Source organism: Pecten maximus, chromosome 5, assembly GCF_902652985.1.
Source record: "Pecten maximus chromosome 5, xPecMax1.1, whole genome shotgun sequence".
NCBI classification, from domain to species: domain Eukaryota; kingdom Metazoa; phylum Mollusca; class Bivalvia; order Pectinida; family Pectinidae; genus Pecten; species Pecten maximus.
The window spans coordinates 37,302,927-37,329,412 of record NC_047019.1 but is presented as its reverse complement, the minus strand read 5'-3'; the positions used below and the strand labels follow the sequence as shown (position 1 = coordinate 37,329,412).

The window sequence follows — 26,486 nt, the reverse complement described above, 5'->3', positions numbered from 1 at the left end:
TGTTTAGCATGAACAGTTTATTCAAAATGGATAATCACAGATTCAGAAGCATTCAAGAAATACAATGCATGGCGTAAACCAGCATACAGGATGATACACGTCTGGTAACTGCTTCACTTCCTTTTTTGTACAAAATTATATTTAATCACTTGGTTCTACTAAAGCAATGTTACAACAGACAATATATACATATTATAAATAAGTGAAAACTAACGCTTTCTTTATATATCACAGTCAATAGGTTTATCTAAAAACTCCACATTAGCTCGAAAACCAAGTGGATAAAACGTACGAAACGACATATTAGGTAGAACAAATACATTCGATCTGGTATGATTGTTAAACAATTAAACGTGAAAAAGGGAAGAATTAAGTATAAAAAGTGAAAGACAATTAGATTAAAACTTCAATACAAATTATAATCATGAGCAAACCGATATTGATAAATTCAGCAGTAAATGATTTAACTTACAAGCAACTCCACTTCATAAATCATGCAGCATTTAATTGATTTATCCCTGATAGTTAACCTCACTTTTGAAATTCTTTCTTTATAACTACTAATTGTACCTCCAATGTCCAGCACATGATACAAGGAAATCAGCACATTAGCTATGGGCTAAAATCGGCTTGCATGATCCGATAATCGATTAGGAATATAAAGAAATATTTAGATAAAAAAAATGAATAAAAAGTTTGACAGCTTTTTGTAAGAGACATTACTCCAAAGTACTACGGGTAAATAGCGCTATTAAGTATATGGTTTTCTTCCCATTTAACAAAAAAAAAATATAAAAAAAAACTATAACCAGATCTTTAGTGAGAAGTGAACATAACAGGGTGCAGAAACAGTGGCTAGAACACAAATCTACAGACAAAATAGCACATATACTGTAACATGAGGCCATGTATGTACACATGAAGACCACTTTATAATGCCGTATGGAGTAATATAGGTCGTGGTCTGGACGGCTAATACTGAAGAACTAACAGTAATCATTCATATCACATTTTCATTTTCTTTGATGTTTTTTTGTAGAAATTATGTCAAACTTTCAAATATCAAAGAATTATAGGTATGCCTTTAATCATATATAGTCCTACACCATGAGTCGTGAGCCAGGGATGTAGCGAGACTCACTCCAGATGTTAGACTCGCCACAGTTGACCATTTTCCTCTTACACTGTCCACACCGTTTGTACTTATCACACTGTTCATGTACAAGAAGACTAGGACTAAGGGCACGTAAGCGTTCATCCATCTCATTATTCTTCTTCATGGTTGCCGCCTTCTGCCAGTCGCTCTCCAAACGCTTACGCAAATGGTACCTATTTGTAAATCTGGTGCCGCGGTCCTCCATTAGTCTGTGAACAAATACAAATATTTTTGGTGTTATTTTTGATAGTCTAAAAATATAATAGGTTTACACACACTACTCTTTTGAATCAACAAAAATAATTTTGGTACTTAAAGAATTATATATTCATGCCATCCTGAAAGTGATTTAAATATGAAAAAAATCACTTATTTCTTGTTTAGTTAAACAAAATCTTCACAAATTTGACCTTTCATCTGTAAATACGATGCCATTACATCAGAATAAAGTGGAAGAACACATACTCTTTCTTTGTCCTGTCCAATACGTCTTCTTCATCTTTCTGGTCATTCAGACGTTTGAGGATGGCTTCCCTCTTCCTTTGGGCGACCAGATCTTGTTGATCACGGAACAAGTCGTAGGCACGTGATCTCCTAGCAGCCATTTTCTCGTTGGTCATATCATTCTTTCCGAATACTTCGTTGTCTGCCTCCCTGGGTGGTACTTGTAGGGGTTTAAACCGCAACTGCAAAGTACGGACAACGTATATTTAACATTTGATAGTTTTCTTCAAAATAAAGATGTCTGTGAAACATCAGTGAATTGTTTACCTTCAGGTGTAAATATAAACACGATACACAATCATTTATAACTGTACTAATCTGCTTAGTTTTAATGAAGGAAATAATTACAGAAACATTTGGTTTGTTTTGTTTAACGTCCTATTAACAGCCAGGGTCATTTAAGGACGTGCCAGGTTTTTGAAGGTGGAGGAAAGCCGGAGTACCCGGAGAAAAACCACCGGCCTACGGTCAGTACCTGGCAATTGCCCCACGTAGGTTTCGAGCTCGCAACCCAGGGGTGGAGGGCTAGTGATAAAGTGTACAGAAACAAAGATAATGTCATTTTAGCAAGTTTGGATACGATCAAAATGTTATCCTTCCTTATACAACTGATTTTCGCTGGTTCAGTATTTCTGTATTCTACCATTGATCGGAATTGTTTGGTAGATATATAAAAGTCGAACATTGCTATTTATTTTCTTCTTCTGATTTTCAAGAATCAAATTTAGCAGGTACAGAAATGTCTTGTTTTGGTATAATCCTTTATTCATAGCAAATTTTGACTGGTTTATAATAAAAATGCTAACCTTTTAAACCTGGTACAACTAATTTTAGCAGTTCTAGAATGATATAATATCTTAATTTGTTATGCTCATCTATAACAGATTTAGCAGGCCAAAACATAATCAATCTTGTTAATTAATGTGACTTAATCAATATTAACCAATGTGCTCTATTTTGTTTATCAAACAGAACGCATAATCAAGATCAATGATATACCATTAAGCGGTTCTTGTCTGAAATTATTCTGTATACAACAGTTTTACATTGTTTTCAGTTTGACATATTATTTGAATCTCTTATGGAAGTAATATTATCAAAACCATTAACTAGTACACTAGAGACTATTCATATGTAACACACATTTTACCATAAGTTAGATACAAAACCGACAATAGTTTAAAACTATGTACTGGTGTTGTGTCTCGTCAACTTGGAATACAAATGTACTTTAGCAGTATCCGTAGACAGGTGTATAGCACTCTCTCATGAATAACTAATATCTGGTATTCTTTTTATGTGCCACTGCTTTCAAGAATAGCATCACGGTACTTTTAAATCAATTTCAGACCTACATAATCATAAGTAAATAGAACTAACAAATTGATCAATATGATATACATTTTTACATAGGATAGAAGCAAATATTGAAAGCAAGCAAAATGACTACAAAGTGCATGCAAAATAAATCATGCTATTAAAGCATTAGTAAGACATGAAGATGTGCAGCTATCCAAGAACCTCACTTAACTCAACAATCATAATCCTTTCATACATTCATTTTGTTCATTTTTGGAAGTTACGAATTCAATTTCGTGTGAAATTGGATAATGTTCTAAATCATGTATACTATGGAAAATGGAATGCATTACTCTTATTTTGAAGCAGCTTAAATCTAAATAGATTAAGGGGAATGAGAAAGTTGAGTGAGGTTATTGTGAATCTATCTACCCGTGGGAGTTCCTCGTTGAGACGGTCTTTGGAAGAATTGGAGAAGGGGGACAGGACCTTCGGGATCATGGGAAGGGTGGAGGTGGTAAGGTTATGATGGGGAGGAGGTAGTATTAGGGGAAACCTCGTCTCAGAGGTCGTTTGACGCATTGGCAACAGTGCAGTGGGGCGATCAGGTGTACGAAGCAGACCGTCAGGCTTCCGGAAACGACTGCGGATCTTAATCTGAATAAAAATGTTAGTGCAGAAAATAGCAAGATCTGAAACAAAAGCAATAGGCAGAGGTAGAACAGTATAGGTTAATAAGCCAGACAATAAAGCAGATCGATACACGTTAACACAATAGATACGATTAATTCTCATTAGACAACAATGTGAGATGATTAAAGCAGTAAATGACTACATCAGAAGGTGATATAATATGAATATTAATGATAGATATTGTGAATGACTACATCAGAAGGTTATATAATATGAACATCAATGATAGATATTGTGAATGACTACATCAGAAGGTGATTTAATATGAACATCAATGATAGATATTGTGAATGACTACATCAGAAGGTTATTTAATATGAACATCAATGAGAGATATTGTGAATGACTACATCAGAAGGTTATACAATATGAACATCAATGATAGATATTGTGAATGACTACATCAGAAAGTGAAACAATATGAACATCAATGATAGATATTGTGAATGACTACATCAGAAAGTGAAACAATATGAACATCAATGATAGATATTGTGAATGACTACATCAGAAAGTGAAACAATATGAACATCAATGATAGATATTGTGAATGACTACATCAGAAAGTGAAACAATATGAACATCAATGATAGATATTGTGAATGTCTACATCAGAAGGTGATACAATATGAACAATTTCATGACAGATATTTTTGTCTCACTCGTAAGACAATATCATATGGTTGAATTATAATTTTGTCAATAAAAGAATGAAAGTTTATTAAATTCAATCATAATGATGTGAATAACTATACATGTATTTGTATTAGACTTTCTGAGATTATTTCAAAATGATCATATTTCAATACTGATGCAGACAATGCTCAAAAATTAATTTGGTATGAAATTGCTCCAAACACATTCTAGCACTACTCATGCTACTAGGTTTAGAAAACACAGGTGATACATGTATGCTAATAAACAGCCAAACCAACCTGAACCTCCAGTGCTTTCTTATACATGTCCTGTTGTTCATTCTTATCTTTGAGGAACTGTTCACGCTGAGCTGCCAAACTATAGCACAAATGAAAACGGTCACTTCATTTACAGCTATATATCAAACACACTTAGAATATGAATATTTTCATAAAAAGAAATTCTTATGTGAAATACCTCATAGGAATTTCCATAGAAATTAGTAGTTGCTTACAGTATCCAACTAAAATGTATAGTGTAATATATCGACTACGTTTTACAATTAGTCTTACAATGTTTTAATCATGTAAGTCTAGTTTTACTGTTTTTTTAAACAAATAAGGGACAAAGTTTTTATGAGAAAATTCTGGAATGAACTCCTTAATCAACATTTCCTATACATATACCGGTAAGTCTCATAACATCTATCTATCTGGTAGAATTGTTCAGACTTACTCTTCAGCCAGCTGAACCTGTTCTAGCCTCTCCAGGAACTCTTCATCTGTTTGGTGCTTCTTTTGTGTGGACGATTTAGAGTCCACCTATACACATAAGGAGGTTAGATTATTTTTTTACTACAGTGTTTCTGTGGAAAGGCAGCAATTCTACAGATACAATAAAACATCTATAATCACAAATGAAATGTATTTCTAAACTTTTGTTTATTCTTTTTTTTTTTATTAATGTACAAGCTTACCTGTTGTGCTAGCTCCTTGGAGTATTCTTCTTGTTTGAAAATTTTTGGTGGAGTTAAAGGCCTTTTTTGGAATATGTAGGATTTCTGTAAAGTAATTACCATAATAAATACACAGATACATCAATGATTCTATATAATTTCACTCATCATATTTTATTTTTATTTCCATATTCTTCAACATATTTGTGAAAATCATTAAACTTATTTAAAACTATATTAAAAATCCTATTCTAAAACTTAAGACAGGGCTTACATGGAATTCTAAATCTCTGGCTTTCTTTTTGGATAACACAGCTTCAGACACTCCTAGATTGAAGGCGGCCATCTTTTGAAGGTCATGGCGTTTGGCTAGAAGATTTTCCTGTAAAATAAATGGAAACCCAGATGAAAAAAAAACAAAGTCTAGGTAGTTAAGTGGCTTGTAAACCCTGAATATGAGATTGTTGCAAGTATTTTAAATATTTAAGCATATATAGTGATAGCAGTCTTACCTGTTCTCCTAGGGTATCCTCAGCATCCTTCATGTACTGAAACTGTTGGAGAAGCCTGTCCTCCTCCTCCTCTCGTCGCTTCCTCTCTTCAGTAAAGGAAACAGGAATGTTCCTGCGGGAGCGTTGGTGGCACAGATAGCACAACTCCTGACCAGCGTTTGGGTGACCACATGCTGACATTGGAGGATTTGGGACATTTCGCTGCCCCATACGGATTTGGTCCACGCTCTGTGCTCTTTGAAGGGGAGACAGTTTTGGGGATGGAGGCTTCATGGGTTGAATTTGACTGCAGGTAACAAATATTTTGAATTAATGAAAAGTAGGGCAACAATGGAGAATATTCAAAACCAGAATTAATATGTAACAACGATTTCCGTGGTTGTAACATACATGTAGACGAGACTTTGAAAGGCTGACTTGAGTGATTTAAATATTAGTGATGGAAGGTTCTGATATACAAAAGTCATTAGTGATTTAAGTGGTGATAATGCTTGGAGACTGATTTGGATTATTATGTATTGGAAAGTGATAAAAACAGTAAATACTATTCCATTAGTTCTAATATCCTGTCCCTAACTACTATATACATCGTCAAAGGCATGTTGCTCATCACTATTTAATGTTAATGGCTTCCTCAGTAACAATACAAAGTTAATATATATTGATTATATCCATGGCCTTGTGATCAGAAACAAAACCTGCTCTACTTGACTAATCAACCATGTCTATACTCCAGGTACAATCTACTGAAATTTTATATTTATATCATGTTATCTCTGTTTTACTGGGGAGTATGGGGTTCACTAAGCCATCAAACAGAATGATAAAAAACATCGAACAAACTTTCATTTTAATTAATTGTCAAGTGTTGTTGATTGCCAGACCAAATACTTGATCATGACTCCATTTCAAAAGATATGGAACTTCAACCCATCATCATATATGCCATTCAATTAAAATCAAATCAAGAGTGAGTGTGTCAGAGGCCAGTCCATCATTAATATATATGATAGACAGAGCTATGGGGTGGGTGTAATCTAAAATCAATAATTACTGACTAAAAGCCTTTCAACAGGACCTGGGGTACATTATACTCCACCTAATTAATATAAATCACAATATGATAGTGACAAACTCATGAAGCATACCTAATGAGAGTGTAGGTGATATACTGCCTATTCTATGTACTAAGTGTATGGCCTAGGTACCTAATACTTGTACTAATTCAGCTAGTGTACAGCATATCTAGTACATGTACATGTACTAATTCAGTGTACAGTCTAGGTAGTACATGTACTAATTCAGTGTACAGTCTAGGTAGTACATATACTAATTCAGTGTACAGTCTAGGTAGTACATATACTAATTCAGTGTACAGTCTAGGTAGTACATATACTAATTCAGTGTACAGTCTAGGTTGTACATATACTAATTCAGTGTACAGTCTAGGTAGTAGTACATATACTAATTCAGTGTACAGTCTAGGTAGTACATATACTAATTCAGTGTACAGTCTAGGTAGTACATATACTAATTCAGTGTACAGTCTAGGTAGTACATATACTAATTCAGTGTACAGTCTAGGTAGTACATGTACTTATTCAGTGTACAGTCTAGGTAGTACATGTACTAATTCAGTGTACAGTATAGGTAGTACATGTACTAATTCAGTGTACAGTCTAGGTAGTACATGTACTTATTCAGTGTACAGTCTAGGTAGTACATGTACTAATTCAACTAGTGTACAGCATACCTAGTACATGTACTAATTCAGTGTACAGTCTAGGTAGAACATATACTAATTCAGTGTACAGTCTAGGTAGTAGTACATATACTAATTCAGTGTACAGTCTAGGTAGTACATATACTAATTCAGTGTACAGTCTAGGTAGTACATGTACTTATTCAGTGTACAGTCTAGGTAGTACATGTACTAATTCAGTGTACAGTATAGGTATAGTACATGTACTAATTCAGTGTACAGTATAGGTAGTACATGTACTAATTCAGTGTACAGTATAGGTAGTACATGTACTAATTCAGTGTACAGTCTAGGTAGTACATGTACTTATTCAGTGTACAGTCTAGGTAGTACATATACTAATTCAGTGTACAATCTAGGTAGTACATATACTAATTCAGTGTACAGTCTAGGTAGTAGTACATATACTAATTCAGTGTACAGTCTAGGTTGTACATATACTAATTCAGTGTACAGTCTAGGTTGTACATGTACTAATTCAGTGTACAGTCTAGGTAGTACATATACTTATTCAGAGTACAGTCTAGGTAGTACATATACTAATTCAGTGTACAGTCTAGGTAGTATATATATACTAATTCAGTGTACTACCTTTAACTGGATTAAGGACTGAAATTCAAATTTTCTGTATGATTTATTTCCATTTAACCCTTCATTTTATTTTTACAAAACTATGAATATTTTCCATAATTTACACAACTTTAAACCTTTCAAAATGTGAATTACTTAAAACAGCTCAAAATTGTTTTCTTTTAGTAAAATTATTAAATACTTGAAATTCAGAATGGCCACATCATGGAATTTCATTTCATCCGGTTAATTATTTATCCTAGATTAGCTACAAGAATTTCAGCTTAATTACCTGGCCCCAGTTTCATCAATACTTCTTAACTGAAGGAAACTCTAAGTTAGAATTACCATAGGAAAGCATTATTAGATTTAAGAAAAAAATCTGAACAAATGAACTTTCTTAAAATCTGTAATGCTTTTATTTGGGAAAATTTAATATAAGGAATTTCCTTAAGTTAAGGAATATTGACTGGGACAAAGTAGTTTGTAAAGAGTTCTGGGTATTTCAGAAAACGTATAATTCATTCAAAACATAACAGAATTGATTACAGGAAAATTTTAGGTGTATATTCTTGAAGATTCTTTGTCCATTCAGGTGAAGTATTTTGTTTCTAAATGCTTTACAAGCACAACTACCTGGTATCATGCTTTCTGTAACACCATCAATGTATAAACTTACCCATCGGCTAGCTCTCGAGGAGGTGACGGAATAGGCTTTTGGATGGGTCCCAGAGGACTAGGGGCTGACTTTGGTGTATAAGAAGATGGTATAAGGTCATCAAGCAGACTGACCCCGGTGGCTTTTGCCAGAGGCATGGCCATCCGTGACCCAGCACGGCTTGGTGCCATTGGTACCCTCTTCTGGTCTGTAACAAACAAAAAAACAAAACAAAAATGAAATGAAATATAATATCCCAATGGTATCCATTGATTGTTAATACTGATCAACTAATGGACTGTCTCTGACAGTAGTAGACACTTGTATCCAAGGTAATATTCAGTCTTCAGGAATGTGATTAAGGTTCCTATAAAGGGCATGATCCCAGTGGAAACTATTTGTTTCCAATCACCAAGAAATGATACATTGTATTCTAGATTGCTTTTTAACCAAGTAGGCTATCTTTTAATATCAAATCCATGAAATTGTGTGCTCCGCGAGTATATGATTAAATAAAACATGACTAGAGGGAAACATCAAAATCACAAGTATTATAAAGTGCCTTTATTATTCATGTAGACAACTAACGAATAGAAAGACAACAGTGACTGTAGGTTTCCTTCCTAAATTTTTTTTCTCTTCGATGCAAACAGTTTTTAATGCAATGTGCTTGAGTTTAAACTAGTTTATATCTACATTATAACATTTTGAATATATAAAAATCATCAAGAGTTTGTTTAATTTACAACTGAGAAAGTATTCAACAGACGTGTGTACATAAAAATAGATAGATACAAATCATTGTTTGATTTTCTCTATTCACTTTCTAACTCTATCACTGTATGGAAAACTTGTCTCTAAATAATTATATATAGGATAAAGAAAATTTCTAAATATCAATTAGTTGCCAAGATATCTTGATATAAGCTCACTATAAAGAAACATCAGAACAAAATCCATGTTAAAGAACAGTAATTACTTACAGTAATTAGAAAAGGTGTCTCCTGATTTGAAAATGCCTCCAGAAAACATTGTGAATCAAAACTTGTTTATCACAATCCCTAATAGCTTAAGTCTTTAATTTCATCCAGTGTCAACAGAATTAGACCAACTTAGTAAATCTCCATCCAAAATTACCACAGCAGGCACACAGCATTAGTTTGTTTAGAAATCATAACTAATTCATAAAGAATATCTATGACAACAAAATGATGACGCGTCCCCTCATTCACTGAGTTATCATGACTAATTAATGTGTTAAGCGGGCTTCTCCACCAGGTGGATACAGGTACTGGGCTTACACTGGTAAAATCCTATACACATCAACTGCAGCAGAGCATAGAGATACGTTGTTAGGTAAAATGAACTCTGCTTGGTCTGTAACAAACTAATTAAGAAAGCTCTAATTCAAAGAACACATTCCCGAAAACTAAGATGGTGGTCCTAACCCTTTGGTTTCTAAGGCAGCCATGTTTTGTTGTTGTTGTTGTTTTTTGTTTTTTTTTGTATGCAAAATTAATCTTCTTTTTCATGATTAGGAAGTGTACCGCTAAATCAATGAATTTCAAAAAGCTAATTCTGTTGAATGAAGACAGGCATGCAACTTTTCAGTGAAGGAATGTGAAGTGGAAGGTTTTACCGCAACTGTGGGCATTAATACAAACTCTTTGTCAATACACAAGCATGAACTTTACAGGTGTGCACACTGTGTGAAAAGAAGTTTCATCAATTTAAGCCTCATTACTTCTGTTCAAGGATAATCTAGTGTAACCAATTGAGAGTCAAGATTTTGTTTGTCAGAATGATACCATTGTAGTTCCAGCATATCCATGTATAACCTCAAAACTGTTTTGTAAAGAATTTAATTTCCTTAGCAGAAATTTACCAGATATCAAGATTTTGTAAGTTTTATATAAACATACATATATAAGCTGTACACAAAGATTTGCATATCCAAATTACTTTAAATTTTCATGCAAACATGTTTGAGAGCATTGCCAATAATGATGTTGTTCGTTCGTACAACTTGTCTGATTATGTTAAACAGCTAGACTGTTGCTAGTGTAGTGTTTAAGTTCAATACCAGTCCTAAACCATCATGCTGGAACTTGGCACTGATCCTAATATCAATGTGTTAAAACCCCATTACTATCATCATGTTTAAGTTTTTAAACACCAGTCCTAAACTATTATCCTGAACTTAGCAATGATCCTAATATTTGATAACTCATTAATATCCCATTACTACCCATAGTGTTAAAATTTTAATAACATGCCTTAACCACCCAAATTAAGTAGATTGTTTGCATGGTCCTTAATTGTTTAATTGAAGTTAATTCAAATATCATCCTACTGAAGTAATACCTATAAATATTGTATAACAGTTGTTCCTATACAACTGAGGTGATCCAATACCACCCTATGGGTTGATCTTATCATACCTGATCCTACTGAGGCCATACCATCCTACTGAGGCTGTACCATCCTACTGAGGTTATACCATCCTACTGAGCTTGTACCATCCTACTGAGGTTATACCATCCTCACTGAGGCAATACCATCCTGAGGCAATACCATCCTACTGAGGCTATACCATCCTACTGAGGCTATACCATCCTACTGAGGTTGTACCATCCTACTGAGGCTGTACCATCCTACTGAGGCTATATCATCCTACTGAGGCTATACCATCCTACTGAGGTTATACCATCCTACTGAGGTTATACCATCCTACTGAGGCTATACCATCCTACTGAGGCTATACCATCCTACTGAGGTTATACCATCCTACTGAGGCTATACCATCCTACTGAGGTTATACCATCCTTCTGAGGTTATATCATCCTACTGAGGCTATACCATCCTACTGAGGCTATACCATCCTACTAAGGCTATATTATACCATCCTACCTAAGAAGCTGATAATAAAACTAGCCTACTCTTTCTGACTATTACCAGTTCTTTGCCATTCAATGAGAAAGTGTCCCAAGTCGTGGGATATGTGGTATTCTTATAGAAATTGTGTGTAACTAAAACATTGGACCACAATTTGTAACAAATAGCCTGACTAATAACTGGGCTGCATAATTGATAGGTTCCCATGTAGTTTATGGGGTGTAAGGTGGATGGTGGTATTTCCCTTATCTTTACATTGTGTGTATTGATTTGGACAGCAGTATATTTTATTGTTAATTAACAGTAAAACAGACAGACAGACTGAACCAATCACGTACAGTAGTTAATATACTCAAACATGGCTTCACCTGGGGTATTTTCTGTCTCAAATTTACACTATTTCATATATATATACATGTATATATATATATTCAATTTTTGTCTAGCAAGTAGCTGTTCACCTACTACCACAGAACCCTGACCCAAATGTCCCCACCCTTTTACATAATGGTTATTGCTAACAGGTATCTTCCAATCACAGCCCTTATATAAGCACCTCATACCATAGATCCTTCTATATCAAATACCTGTTCATGACTTTCTACATAAAATCCTCCTGTCCGATTATTCATGATTAATGCTGTCCCTCAGGACAAAGAACTATTTCACTGATTGATTTAATTACAGTTCCCACTGTCAAGTAGATCCCTATCTGATGGCACTAGACGATTCTATTGATTCCTTGTATAATGGCCAATTTTACCTTACAGTAAGGTGACCTATGTCATGATTTATAGATTACTAATTGGCTAGCATTGCCTTCTTACAGACCACAATATATGTCTCTTGTTTGTTGTGGTGATCGGCCTTACCACAAACCATAGCAATTATTTATCTCCTGGGTTGATAAATTTGGATAAGGAATTCATCCAATACAGTCATTGCCTTACAGGTATGATGGTATATACCGTAGTACATATTGAGACCACTTCCCTTTCAGAATTGGCTTTTATGTGCATTGTGTTATTTTGAAAGGTGATCATTCAGGAAAAAAAAAAGAGCTCTACAGTCGTTCGTATCTGTAGACCACATACAAGACAATGCAAAACAGTGACCTACATACATATATATACATGTACATATATATACCAATCAAGATCATGATGAATTGTGGCATTACCATTGATTACATAGAATATGTGTTTATGTATTGATAATACATACATGCTAAATAAAAGATGTGTGAGCCTCATGTGTTGATCAATGTATGACATGTATTTTAAGGAATACAAATTCTACAAAGAACAAGGGGTAGAATAATTACCAGGCAAACTCTCTTTCCTACAACTCCAATACAGGAAAAGTGGGGAAATGTACTATTGGACTTATTACCAGGCAACCCAAATGCAACAACCAATACAGGGAAAGTGGGGAGATGGAATGTTACTATTGGACTTATTACCAGGCCACCCCTACCCCAACAACCAATACAGGGAAAGTAGGGAAATGGGGTGTTACTTTTGGACTTATTACCAGGCCACCCCTACCCCCACACCCAATACTGGGAAAGTGGAGAGATGGAGTGTGCCTATGAGACTTACCAGAAAGCAACCTTTACCCCAACCCCCAACCTCCAACCCCAAACCCCCAACCTCCAAACCCCAAACCCAACCTCCAACCCCAACCCCCAACCTCCAACCCCAAACCCCCAACCCCCAACCTCCAATTACTGATAACAGGGAAAGTGAATGTCATAATTGGAAATATTATATACTGGGTATACATGTTTATTTTCAGTCAAATATGGAACTTGTAGATGACTGGACTGGTATTGATCATATTGATTCAATATCAGTGTATTATATCATCTTCTTTAATAAGCATTTCAACCCCTGAAGGGTTCATTAGGAATATTAAGAACTGACTTATTATAGAAATAATAGTTCAGAAAAAATATCAAACTGGCATGATTTGTTAGTGACAAACTCTAAAGAACAGACCAAACAGGACATTTAACAACTTCTATAAAACAGAAAAATTAGGATACATGAAACTCCATGGAACATACATGTAACAAATATTGAACTCCCTAAACAAAGCACTTTGATACAACAGCTGAAGTTGTCTTAATGACAACGAGCTATTAGGAAAGGTCAATCACAACTGGAAACATCACTGGAGATAACAAGAATCCATATGTACATTTATCAAAAAGGATTCAATGATATATATGACCCCCCCCCCCCCCCCCTTCAATAACAATTAGTCTCCTTAAAATAGTATAATCCTATACAAGACTGATACACCAATCAGATTAGTTAGAAGCTCTACATTATTTTTAATCAAATAGTGTGAGGTTAATTTTTATAAAGTTATCCTGGGGACAGAGATAGCACACATTCAGATTTCAAATGATAAAAAGAAAAAGAAAAATGACAACTGCCAGATAATTACCAAAAAATATATATATATTTAAATGAAGACACCTCAAAAAATGCCCTAAGTGGTTCCCTGATTAAATCCTATCATTACCACTCATTCACACACAGAATCTCATTAATCCTCTGACATTTAGCACAAAGCTATGTTTAAAGTATGTGATATATAGATTTGATGTGGTAAGTGGCGATTAAAACAAACATAAAAATAAAAACCAAACTGCAGGCAAGGGTTAATGTGAAACCATTATGGAGGTGATCATTCATGCAGGACATGCATTCCCTCCCTATACTTACGCTCGTCAATATCTGGGAACATTCTCCCTGGTTCCACTGGAGGGGTATAACAGTGTACAGTTAATTTCAGAACTACACCAAGGTTAATGCTGCCCTCAGACATAATCACTTCAGTCTATAGCTCCAAACTGTTCACTATTATGTAACCCCAAGTTTAAAAAGTTCAATAATCAAATAATTGGTTTTATGATTTTAGCCATAACACATAAATGACAGTGTCAAAGCCCATTCAATTATGCTGTCCTGAACATGGTATCTAGCCCACATTACGCTGTGTTGATTTTTATAATGAACACAAACTATGTTACTCATTAAATATGAAACAGAACATGCATAGCGTTGCTAGCCATGTTAATAAAATTTCGCATGCAAAGGAAATTATTCTTTAGTCCTTCTTTCCTTCCTCATTCACAAAAGAAATCATGTTCTGAGTGAAACAACACCTGAATTTCTTGTGAATATTAATCAAAAATTTATTAGGTTATTATAGATTTTGGAATTTCATGAATATTAAAGTGCAAAAATGAAGAGGAGCTTTTGAGAAAGTTAAACAGGTGTAACTCTAACTAGAATAAATCAGCCATACAAAGCAAGAGCCACAAGGCAGTGATACAAAATCCATCTTAACAAGGAGGAGTGAAAAGAAATCGGGTGTGGTATAAAAACGGAAATTCCTATCATCCAAATGTCAATTAATAAGTTAATAAGGCATGTACCCAACATAGCTTTCTGCATACTAAACTATAGATGTTTTTATTCCATTTGTTGACCTTTAATTTTTCCGTAATTGTATCTATAGGCATGTACACATTAATCCCAGTGGATTCATTACTTTTGCCAAAGAAGGTAGACACTAGAACCCTGGATGAACTTCAACTCTGAACTCTTAACTGAGGCTAATTATCTAATTATAGCTCTACAAAATTATTTTTTTATATATGTCCCTTGATAAAACACTTATTAGAAAACTCAAACAGTTCTCCTATACCTAAGAAAATATCTAAGAGTAAAATTTCAAGGCCAGCTACGTAGAAAGACCCCTGAGATAATTGTGTTAGCATACACTATACATGAACCACCTTTCATATGTATTGTGTTATTTTTACATCTGTTGTGCTACATACATACATCTGTAATGACGTAATTTAAGCTTTTGCTAATGTATAATTATATAAATATATAATATATATATAAATTTAGCACTTCAGACGGCTTACCTTTCTCCTCCAGTTCTTCTGGCATTGGAGCGTGTACAGGTTCAAAGGCCTGTGGTTCTTCCATACCCTCTCCAATAAACTCGATGTTCCTGATTGCAGTTGCTGTCTGCTCATCCTCAACGTCCCTGCCCTCGAACACTTCCTGTTTCTGATTCAAAGTGACGAGTGTCTCCTGTTGTACTGGGGTGGTCACTTCTGGATCCTCATAGCTAGGCTCCAATGCCTGGGCATCCAATGGATGTATTGGAGGAGGTTCGTGAAGGGCATCACAAACAAGGGCAGGGTCAACAGGATTGGCCTCATTGGTCTCCTCTGCCACAGGGGCTAGTCCTCCTGCTGCTAGGTTGGTACTGGAAATTCTACAGAGACAGAGAATTTACAATGCATATTAATATGTTTAATAAAATTCTAAATAGTGAAAACTAGTAAACATTTGACTACTAGATTAAAGATTATTAGTCTTAAGTTCTTACTTATAAACTGGCATATATTGTTTCTGTGCAAAATGCGACTATTTGGCTATGATACTCTTGTCTTCAATTTGAGGAAGATGTATATTTTTTTTTATAATATCAAACACCAGTATTGTATGTATATATAAGGTTGATTTCTCTGTGGTTATTTTAGGTAGCATGCCTGTATGTTGAACCTGGGTAACAACAGGATATTACTCTGAAAATGGTACAACCATTTAAGCCAAAAATAAAACTTTCATGATATCTAGCTGAATAAACATTGTGTAGATCGGATTTTATTCTTACTTGGGTAAGATGACTGTTGAGCTTGTTCCTGGTCTGGAGACAGGGCGATCAGACATAACAGAATCCACTGTTCCTGGTCTCTGTGAATACAGAAAAACCATGATAATTGACATTCCATCGATAAATGATTGAATCAACTGAACAAGTTGTTCTCAGGGAATCTTAAATTGACCAACAGATTCTTTACTGGAAAAATGTAATTTGTTGATCATGTTTTGGACATGTTCAATAACATATATGCATATAATTCCACAATACATAACAAAGAATTATTCCATAATTATCAGTCTGATACTGGTAATCTCAAGAATTCTCATACATATATATATCAAACTTAGTAAGGTATTGCAAAGCAATGCCTATCAACCATATAAAATTTGAAGGGAATTGACCTGATGGAACCTAATGTAATGACCCACAAAGCTATCTCTAGTAAGCGCTGGGAGAAGATTACTCTATGAAGTTTTAATGAATCAGCTTGATAGGTACAGGTAAAACACAAAATTCTTTTCCTTTTGTGACCTAACCTGATCTTTGAATTTTGGACCTGAAAATCAATCCATAGCAAGTACTTAATGTAAAGAAGCACTGTATTAAGCTTGGGTCGAATTTGAGATAGTGTGTGGAAACCAAAGTAGGACAAAAGGGCTGGTGGTTCCTTTGTCATAATCCTTGTTTTCATTTAGAGAATGTGACATTATCTGGATTCTATAAAGCAGATTTACATGGAGGGTACTGTCAACGAGGCAGAAGATGATTTCCCTTTTAAAACATGTCATGTTATTCTCCTTGTACTTTTTTAAGGGTGTCCATAAAAATCTTATCTTTGTTTATATTTTGTCCTTGTTTTATTGGGGTTTTTTTATTTTTAATTACAATTTTGTAAACATGTCTGGATTCTGTTGTTGCTATAATGAGATGAAAATGTATCTGACAAAAGATATAAATGAATGATCTTTTAGTATGACTTACATTTTGCATAGATGTCACCAGTTTGCCTGTGCCATCCATCTGGTTAATGAATTCTTTATAGAATCTCATTTTGACTTTGGAATCTCGGATGGACAAACGTCCAATACCGGTAAAGGTGAGCTCAACATTTTTCCTTGCTCCTACAGCACGGGACACAGCTCCAAGTATTTCCTTCACACAGTTTTCCACTGTGTCTCTGTCAAATGGACTCTCAAAAGACATGGCAGCAAAGTTGAGCTGCACAACTGGGATCTGGCCTGAAAACAAGAGAAAAGATCAAATACAATACCTTTAAATATGTGACTGAAATTTTTCATGATTACAATAAAAACTTCTGTAAGTTTAAAAAAAATAACATTATAACCACTTTCAGACTTATTCAGCATGGGCCACTGTCAGACTTATTCAACAAATTCAACAGGGATAATTTAAAGGCTCATAAAACAGGAACAACTACCAGACTTATACAACAGGAACCACTATCAGACTTATTCAACCAGGATCACTGTCAGACTTATTCAATAGGGACCAGTGTCAGACTTATTCAACAAGGGTCATTCTAAGACTTATTTGAGAAGAACTACTGAAAGACTTATCCAACAAGCACCACTGTCAAACTTATTCAATAAGGACCACTATCAGACTTATTCAACAAGCACCACTGTCAGACTTATCCAACAAAGACCACTGTCAGTCTTATTCAACTAGCACCACTGTCAGACTTATTCAACAAGGACCACTGTCAGACCTATTCAACTAGGACCACTGTAAGACTTATTCAACAAAGACCACTATCAGACTTATTCAAAAGGAACTTTACTCTCAGACGTATTAAACAAGAACCACACTCAGACTTACTCCGCATGTACTTCTATAAAACTTAACCAACAAGGACCACTGTAAGACTTATTCAACTAGGACCACTGTAAGACTTATTCAATAGGAACCACTCTCAGACTTATCAAACAAAGACCGCTGTACAACTTGTCCAACATTTTGTATTAAAGACTGTCATTCAAGACTTGTAATATCCACTCCTCTACGATACTCTACGATACACTGCAATGCAAGATCTAACAATTCCCCATTGGAGGTCATCTCAGCATGACCTTTGAGCTTCAAATATAAGCCAATGACGTCATTACTCAACCAATGACAAAGAGTCTTATACGAGCCTAAAAATATTGCTAATCATCTGGACGTTACATTGAAAGAAGAACAGAAAACGATTAAACAATATCTCGTCGACACGACAGATTGTGTTGCCAACTGGATTTCGAAAATCGTTACCGTACATGTTATATTTCCTTTCAAACTAATTTTTTTCACGAAGCTGTTGCCTTCACTGTCTATATCTGTCGTACCATGAAAGAAAAACCAAACGGACAGCACTCTCGTTTGTTAAATCATAAATTTGTCTAGGTTTCTTGGTGAGCCGGAGTGGGCGAAGCCATGTTGTTTACCGTTGCTATCGACCATCGGAATACCTCGGGAACGTTGTGTAAGTATATTTATACATCCGAAGAATGAAATCACACCAACAATTTCATAGGTGGCGCATTGATTGGCTGAGCTCAAAGGTCATGCTGAGATGACCTCCTACAGGGCATCATTAGATCTTGTATTGTAGTGTATCATAGAGTATTATAGAGGAGCGAAAAGTACAAGTCTAATTTTAATTAGATTGGAACCATTGTCAGCCTTATTCAACCAGGACCACTGCATGACTTATTCAACAAGGGCCATTCTAAGACTTATTTGAGAAGAACTACTGTCAAACTTATTCAACTAGGACCACTGTCAGACTTATTCAACAAGGACCACTGTCAAACTTATTCAACAGGGACTACTGTAGCACTTATTCAACAGGGACCACTATAAGACTAACTTCTGCCTAATTCAAACTTTGGTGTTATACAGAAGATGGACAGAGAGTAAACCTTTACCCCCTGCCCCTGCTGGTTTTCACTGTTAGGGGATTAATAACACTAGTAGGTTGAAAATGTTGTGACTCAATGTAATATCTGAAGTTTCACAATCAATATCCAGATAACAAAGATTATAAATATAGCAGAGGTTCAGGACTCTATAAACTGCAAACATCCCTAGTGATTACCAAACTAGGCTGTGAGTAGCTGTTCTTATCAGTGGTATTTCAACACTGGAATATTATCAGTTTATATTGTAGCAAGCCTTTAAACTGCCTGGCCATTTCCTGTTCTACCATTCTCTTGGTATTCAATATATCAATACATCATTCTGCCTAAGGTGAATAGATTTGCGCCATTCCATTTTATTAACGTACCTAAGGTGACCAGCATTTAACACTGTTCAGCTGATCAATACTTGGACATCAATAACTGAGTGCCCTAAGAAAAAACTTAACTACAGTTTTCTCTAAGGTTAAACACCAGGTCTGAAATGAGGCTTATTACTTTTTCCTCAGTTCTGTGTTCGATATATTTACTACTCACTCTGTCCCAAACATATTTGAACAATTGTACTTTGATCGAAATATATATGAACAATGATAGGCATAGATAGTTATAATTCATTGTAGGCATTGTTCAAAACAAATTTTCCTCTTCTTTTTAAGAATTTATTTTAATTTAAACATTGTGTATCAGAGATAAGGCATTTCCAATATTTACCTGAAAAATACCTCAGTAAGCAGAAACACTCCATAATCTTTTCCTTTTCTGCATATTAAATGTTATTATTTGGTGCAATTAACATGTGCACTGAATCAGGAGACTGTACTTTTCATATACAATTAATCTCCTATGAAAGTCTCTTGCACAATCACATATGACAGGTTTTACAGTTTCTCTTTTCCGTATTATTTTGTCTACCTTTTATGTTAATGACTGAATTAGGTTTTTAATATGCAAGGCCCCAAATGACCTTCAAAAATATTTAGATCAAATCCCATAATTGCGATCTAGACCTATTTTTATTTCTGCCACGTATTTTTGTCTGCTATATAAAAACACATACTTTCATTTAGATTATTATGCAAGGCCCTACTATTTCATCCATTTAAGTATTTGCTTATAAATAACCTGGATATTTATTCAAGTTTCCATTTAGAAATCTACTCTCTGTTCCACAAAGTGGCAGTATCCAATACATCTCTAAAATGAAAAAGTACATTTTACTATGTACAAACTTTATTGACTAATACTTTTCACACTTGTTTTGAAATTATACAGAATCTTCTTGTAAGAATTTAGGTGAGGGAACAGTGTCAGCACTATGGTTTGGGTAAGGACCCAATAATAGATGTAAAGTATAAATTATATTTGAGATATATATTTTATTGTTTAGATTTAGTTATGACTAGGACTGGGAAAGTGGGAGATGTGGACACAGAGATGTCATGTACTGGAAGTATTTTTGGTATTTTATGGCAAGCATTTCGAAGGATAAAAATCTCCTAAATTTCACTTTAATAAATCTGATATCATGCATTAACTCGCCACTATATATCCAAATTGTTGCAAGTGTTACTTAATAATAAAAACATGAAAAAAATATCAAGTGTCAACCCTTTTTTCAAGAATTGTTATAACAATAAATAATTTTGTAAGATGTTACATATACAATCTACTTACCTGGAACATGATACTTTGGATGCTGGAGACTATGAGTTTGTGCAAACTTTTCTGACAGTGTGAATACAGGTCTCTGCATCATAATGAATTTATTGTTGCCTATATCCAATTTCTTTTGTGTAAATGTAAATGTCCCAAAACCTTGTACAATGACTCCCTAGAAAAGAAAATAGACACAGTATCAGGAATATGTATCATTAGATATGTTAAACCTTAATAAATGTCTAAATGACTGTTTGTTTTATGAATTTCATTTATATAACATGCCCAGTAAAAACATGTTGGCTGTTCAGTGTTTTTATGTCCACTTAAAGAAAAACAGATGGTGCAAATGGTTGACATGGTCTACTTTCACATGAAGGTGTGTTTATCTTGCCTCTATACCATATTAAGTCTAAATACACATTTATGACATAAAATAGATACTTTGCTAACTTAATAAATAAGTGAATGTCCCACACAAAGTTTATATATTGAAAGTTGGGTTTTCTTCTGTGTAGTACTATATACATGAATGTCATGATAAATATAACAAGAAATTTCAACCGAGGATAGTTTTACCTATATATTTATATATATATTATATATATAAGCGTCCTTATAAGACTTGACCAAAGAGTGGTATTATCAGAAGCTGAAAAAATGAATAAATAAATACAATCAAATATTTTCTCTGATCTTAGAGATTGTTGAAAAATCAACAGGGAAACATCTAAACTGTTAAATTGAGCATTTGTTCGTTAAAAATATTACTGAATATGTGATTGAAAGCATATACCTTCATTCAGTCACTGTAATCATTTGTATAGATCTGCTAACTAGATATATTATTATACTTATTATTAAAAAGGAATGTGAAGGTGACACATAAAACTTCCTTCTGTCAACAGTACAGTTACTTGATATGTACCTTTTGTTGAGACATTGTCTTTTCAATAAACGATGATACATTCTCCCAGACAGCTGCAACATCTGAAATATAAACAACATTATAAGAAACGGGTATGTTGAAAAACTTTTCATGGAAAACTTAATATAAAATCGATATTATGAATGTGTTGTGGCAAAAGAAAATGGCTTCCGTCGCCTGTCAATCCTTACCATCGTCAGATAATGTGTCCTTAATCTGTGAATATCTATTTTTCTTGGCCTCGGCCAATATTCCATGCATCACTTCTGTCATTTTGGCGAAGTTAATGTATACTCCCGACGTTATGATACATAATTCATCGCTCCAAACACAGTTGACACTAAGTGGTTGACTCCATGTCGGCGCGACAGTGTACCATAGTATAAACGTTGCCAAGGAAGAGGTCACCCACGGGTTGACAACTATTGACCCCGCAGTTTCGTATTTTGATATTCATAATCTTATTCTATTTTGATGATATACATTATTTTCATTACGAGTTTTCAGGAAAACTCAAATTGAGCTGGCTGAATTTATTACATATACTTAGATACTGCATCGATCACCAGAAATGTATACGTAATAAATGATTGTGAAGTGATGCACTAATATCAAAACCGGAGGGCCATTTTCGTTTTTGCGGTCCTAACGGACGGACCAGTTAGACCGGTGTTGTTCGTTATGAAATAAAGACGGACCTGATGATTTCATATTGTTTTCAGACGAGCCTTGACAAAGACTCCCAATGCCTGTATTAACATTTGTAGGTCCGTCATTATATATGTTTGAAATATTACATATAACAAGAAATATCTTTAAAAAAGATAAACGGCATAGTTTTAATGCTGGTGGTTATAATGTAAAACTATAATGGTGAAATAAGTTAACGAACTACATTGTAATTAATAAATGCGCAGTTTCAGCACGGATAACAAAATTATATCAGTTTGAATCATTTTTGGTGATAATAAGACTGTAAATGTGTCATTTGAATAGATGCATCCACTTATTCAGCTTGCATTCAATTTAAAAGGGACATCACGGTAAAAACGTTGCAATTTTCACTGAATGTACGCATTTTGTTCCTTTCCAGTTATGTTTCTGTGCTGTCCCAAAGTTCACAGTCAATCCCTATGTCCAGCTTGACCACTCGATTTAGTTGGGAATCCCCCTCTAAATTTAGCGCGGAAATTATCTTTAAATCATTACGTGACTGTTTTGAAATCGTGGCAGCACAAACACACGATAGTTTACAAGGCGATATATTTTTAATCCATCTGGGTTAGTTGGATAACGATATTATACAGTGGTTTAAATGTTAAATAACACGTTCTGTATATATTACGGCACACATATTTATGTGTAAATAAGTGTAAACATTGTTCATATAGTATAGTGACAGTAGCGATGTACTGGTACAGACTGTATAAATATTACCGAGATTGTGGAACTATTACAGAGTTTGTGGAAATCTATCGAGTTTGTGGAAATATTACCGAGATTGTCATGACCTACTATCAAACAATCAAGCAGAATACGAGCGGCGTCCATATTACTGCTGTTTTCATGTTTGAACTGTTACAGTCTATTGTACTGCTTCCCAAGTTTAATTCTAGGATTGTGTTTGACCCATTTTCCTATTATTCTCTTCATTGCGGAAGCTGTTATCGTTTTCAACCGCAGTCGATTCACATTGGAAGCCATTTTTGTTTCCATGTGTTTTAGTTTGTTGTGCGCATGCGTTTATCGTATATGTCACAAAATTTTTGCATATTCAGATTGTTTGATAACCTTTTAATAATTGATAATTGATGTTTTTATGTACATAGGCCTACATCATCGAATTCGAATGGTTATTGTTCAGAAGGTTATTTTTTTAAAAGATATACCCAATAATATGATAAAATATACAAAATAAATATTGGTTTACCGTGAGGTCCCTTTAACTTTGTTTCGTTTTTAACTGTATATCTGCATTTTGCATTAACCGCTACATTGACCAATCACATACTTCATCTTGACCAGAACGCCACCTGTCGCGTCATAACCGGGGCCAAAACAAAATTAGACGGCTATGCCGAAAAAGCGAACAGGCCCTAGGTTTTATATGTGGCTTACAGTACAGTACAGTACATAAAAAAAATCACGGAGTGCAATGGGATTCATTGGAAAAGTAATGGATGAAGGCTAGATACATCTAGTATTTCATATCCAGATTAACCGAATTAAATTGGGGGTGGTGGTATTTTAGCAACAGGAGAGGAGAAAATGTAGCGGCCAGACCGGGACCTCCGAACACTATAGCCGGATGCTCTACCAATATTGAGCTATCTGGTTTATAGAACGCCAAATTAACATATATTCAATTAATTGAACCTATCTTCAATTAATTGAAGATAGGTTCAATTATTTGTACCTATCTTTAATTATTTAAAGATAGGTACAATTGAATTGAACCTATCTTTAATTAAATTGAACCTATCTCTCATTTAATTGAGCCTATCTCTAATTTAATTGAACCTATCTCTAATTGAATTAAACCTATCTTCAAATACAACATACTCTTATTCAAATTAAACCTATCTTCAATTGAATTGAACCTATCTTTAATTCGTCTCCTTTCCCTATTTGTTCGTAATTGAAGATAGGTTCAATTCAATAAGAGATAGGTACAATTCAATTAGAGATAAGTTCAAATCAATTGAAGATAGGTTCAATTAGTCTTATTTAAAACTATCTTTAATATAATTGTACCTATCTTCAATTGAATTGAACCTATCTCTAATTGAATTGAACCTATCTCTAATTGAATTAAACCTATCTTTAATTGAATTGAACCTTTCTTCAATTATTTGAAGATAGGTTCAATCAATTGAATACGTATGTATATGTAATTTGGCGTTCCATACTGGTCACCGATGATCGACCCAGTCCAGTCCCGCTACACTTTGATTAATGATGATGTTCATTCAGTTGAAATGTTGCAAGTTGTATTCAGCCACTACTTTATTTCATAGGGAACGTGGCGCTCCTAGGCTGCATTTATTAATTTAAACCGGGACTCAAAATTAAATTAATAAACAAATATGCCTAAGACATCTAAGACATCTAAGACATGCACAAAATGATATCTAAGGACATCTATTATCTTTTGTTTCAAAAAGAACAAAAGTACTGAGTGTGAAACATGTCTATAAATTTTGTATTATTAGTATCTCCTAAAAGTTCTATCTTAGGTAGCGTCACTGTAGATCTATCCTACTTACGTTGGTGAACGAAATCCACACTTTTATTTCACTGATATCAAAGGTTTATACAATTATAGTGAACTGGAAATTACTTTTTTTTCAGATTGCTAGTCAATTAACTATCAATTGGAATTAAATGATTGGGGATCATCCTCCTTATGCTGCGAGCGGTAGCTGTTCCTGACGTTTTCCGCGGAAGCTGTAGTTTGTAGTTCTTCGCTCTGAACAGTTGATTTTGGTCTTTGGATTTGTATCTATGTTCTTCATACAGGTCATGCAGCTGGATCTTATGTAAAAAATAAGTTAATATACCAGAAAAAATGTCAAAATCTGGATAGGTAGGAGGAAAAGCCCCATAATTCAATAAATTTCATCATTTTCAATATTAGACTTCAAAAGTGTGAGGAGGGGGGATTATTCAAAAGATCGAATTAAATTACAATAGGCTACATGTATGAATGTAATATGTATGTATACATGTATGTATTAACAAGCAGATCAACCTCGAGGCCTAATACATCTACCGGCAGTGTATATACCGTCTGCAATCGCTAAAACAGACATGCAAGATATTAGAACATTTCAAATTAGATCAAGGATCTATACTACAGCCAGAACGCATCTTAAGAGTTATTCCCCTTTGAATACACGGATTACATGCATAAGTTAGACTTTAGAGTATGTATCACTATTTATATGAAATGTGATGGAGAGTACTGATGTCATTATTTAATTTTCCTCATAAAAATCTAAATTTGAATCTATAATCTATTATGATATATTGGGTCTATTGACAAACGAGGCGAATACGTACATTTAAAACATTTAAAACATACTATCTAATACTTTTGATTGAGAGACAGTTTTTGAAGCTTGACTAGTCTGTGATATACTCCTGGGAAAAGCAACCCTTTTTCGAACAATACAACTCAAACACCAAAATTCATTTTGGAAGTAGCCTGCCCGACAGACGTGTTAGACTGACTTTTATTTTGCGGCATGTATTTAATGCATGTACGAAATAAATGTAAAGTATACATTGACAAAAATATCAACTCTCTCTCATCTCGCTTTATTAAATCTAATCTAAGATCTATGCCATCTTCAATAAACACATATATACAGAATGTGCTTATGTAACGTTCAGGGATGAAACTCAATGAGCCAAAAACTCTGGAAAACCATCTGACGTTTTACACCTATTCTATCATTTGACAAAGCCTATGATCTCTATGTATCAAGAACAAATAATGATAAAATAAAATAACTTATTTTTCTAAACGTTGTTCTGTCTTGCGGGTCTCTGGCTATAATGACTCGATCGCACATGTATTCCCATTTATCAAGGAGAATTTTTTTTTATTATTATTATATTATATAAACAATTTA

General features: G+C 34.3%; 1 protein-coding gene across 3 annotated transcripts; it reads right to left on the bottom strand.

The window, feature by feature from the left end:
• On the bottom strand, window positions 1-22,255 carry LOC117327951 (coiled-coil domain-containing protein 81-like). 3 transcript variants are annotated; one of them, XM_033885209.1, is made up of 15 exons: window positions 22,041-22,253; window positions 21,850-21,911; window positions 20,940-21,096; window positions 17,326-17,582; window positions 16,354-16,433; window positions 15,593-15,951; window positions 14,376-14,411; window positions 8,767-8,953; window positions 5,756-6,041; window positions 5,518-5,625; window positions 5,265-5,348; window positions 5,024-5,109; window positions 4,588-4,666; window positions 1,622-1,842; window positions 1-1,365 (listed from the first exon to the last, which is right to left on the bottom strand). In XM_033885209.1, the coding sequence occupies exons 1-15, from the start codon at window positions 22,120-22,122 to the stop codon at window positions 1,101-1,103; spliced, it is 2,349 nt and encodes a 782-aa protein (XP_033741100.1). In that variant the 5' UTR covers window positions 22,123-22,253; the 3' UTR covers window positions 1-1,100. The 3 variants fall into 3 exon arrangements, with proteins under 3 accessions (XP_033741100.1, XP_033741101.1, XP_033741102.1); XM_033885210.1 differs by lacking the exon at window positions 14,376-14,411 and having other exon boundaries at window positions 1,101-1,365; XM_033885211.1 differs by lacking the exons at window positions 1-1,365; window positions 1,622-1,842 and adding an exon at window positions 1,864-3,616 and having other exon boundaries at window positions 22,041-22,255.
• Window positions 22,256-26,486: the final 4,231 nt, after the last annotated feature.

Excerpts from the sequence above, each read along its gene's own strand:
- LOC117327951 (XM_033885209.1), bottom strand. The coding sequence starts at position 22,122 with ATGACAGAAGTGATGCATGGAATATTGGCCGAGGCCAAGAAAAATAGA. Across the intron at positions 21,912-22,040 it reads GGACACATTATCTGACGATG|ATGTTGCAGCTGTCTGGGAG; the intron begins GTAAGGATTGAC and ends TTTATATTTCAG. Across the intron at positions 16,434-17,325 it reads TGGTGACATCTATGCAAAAT|AGACCAGGAACAGTGGATTC; the intron begins GTAAGTCATACT and ends CTGTATTCACAG.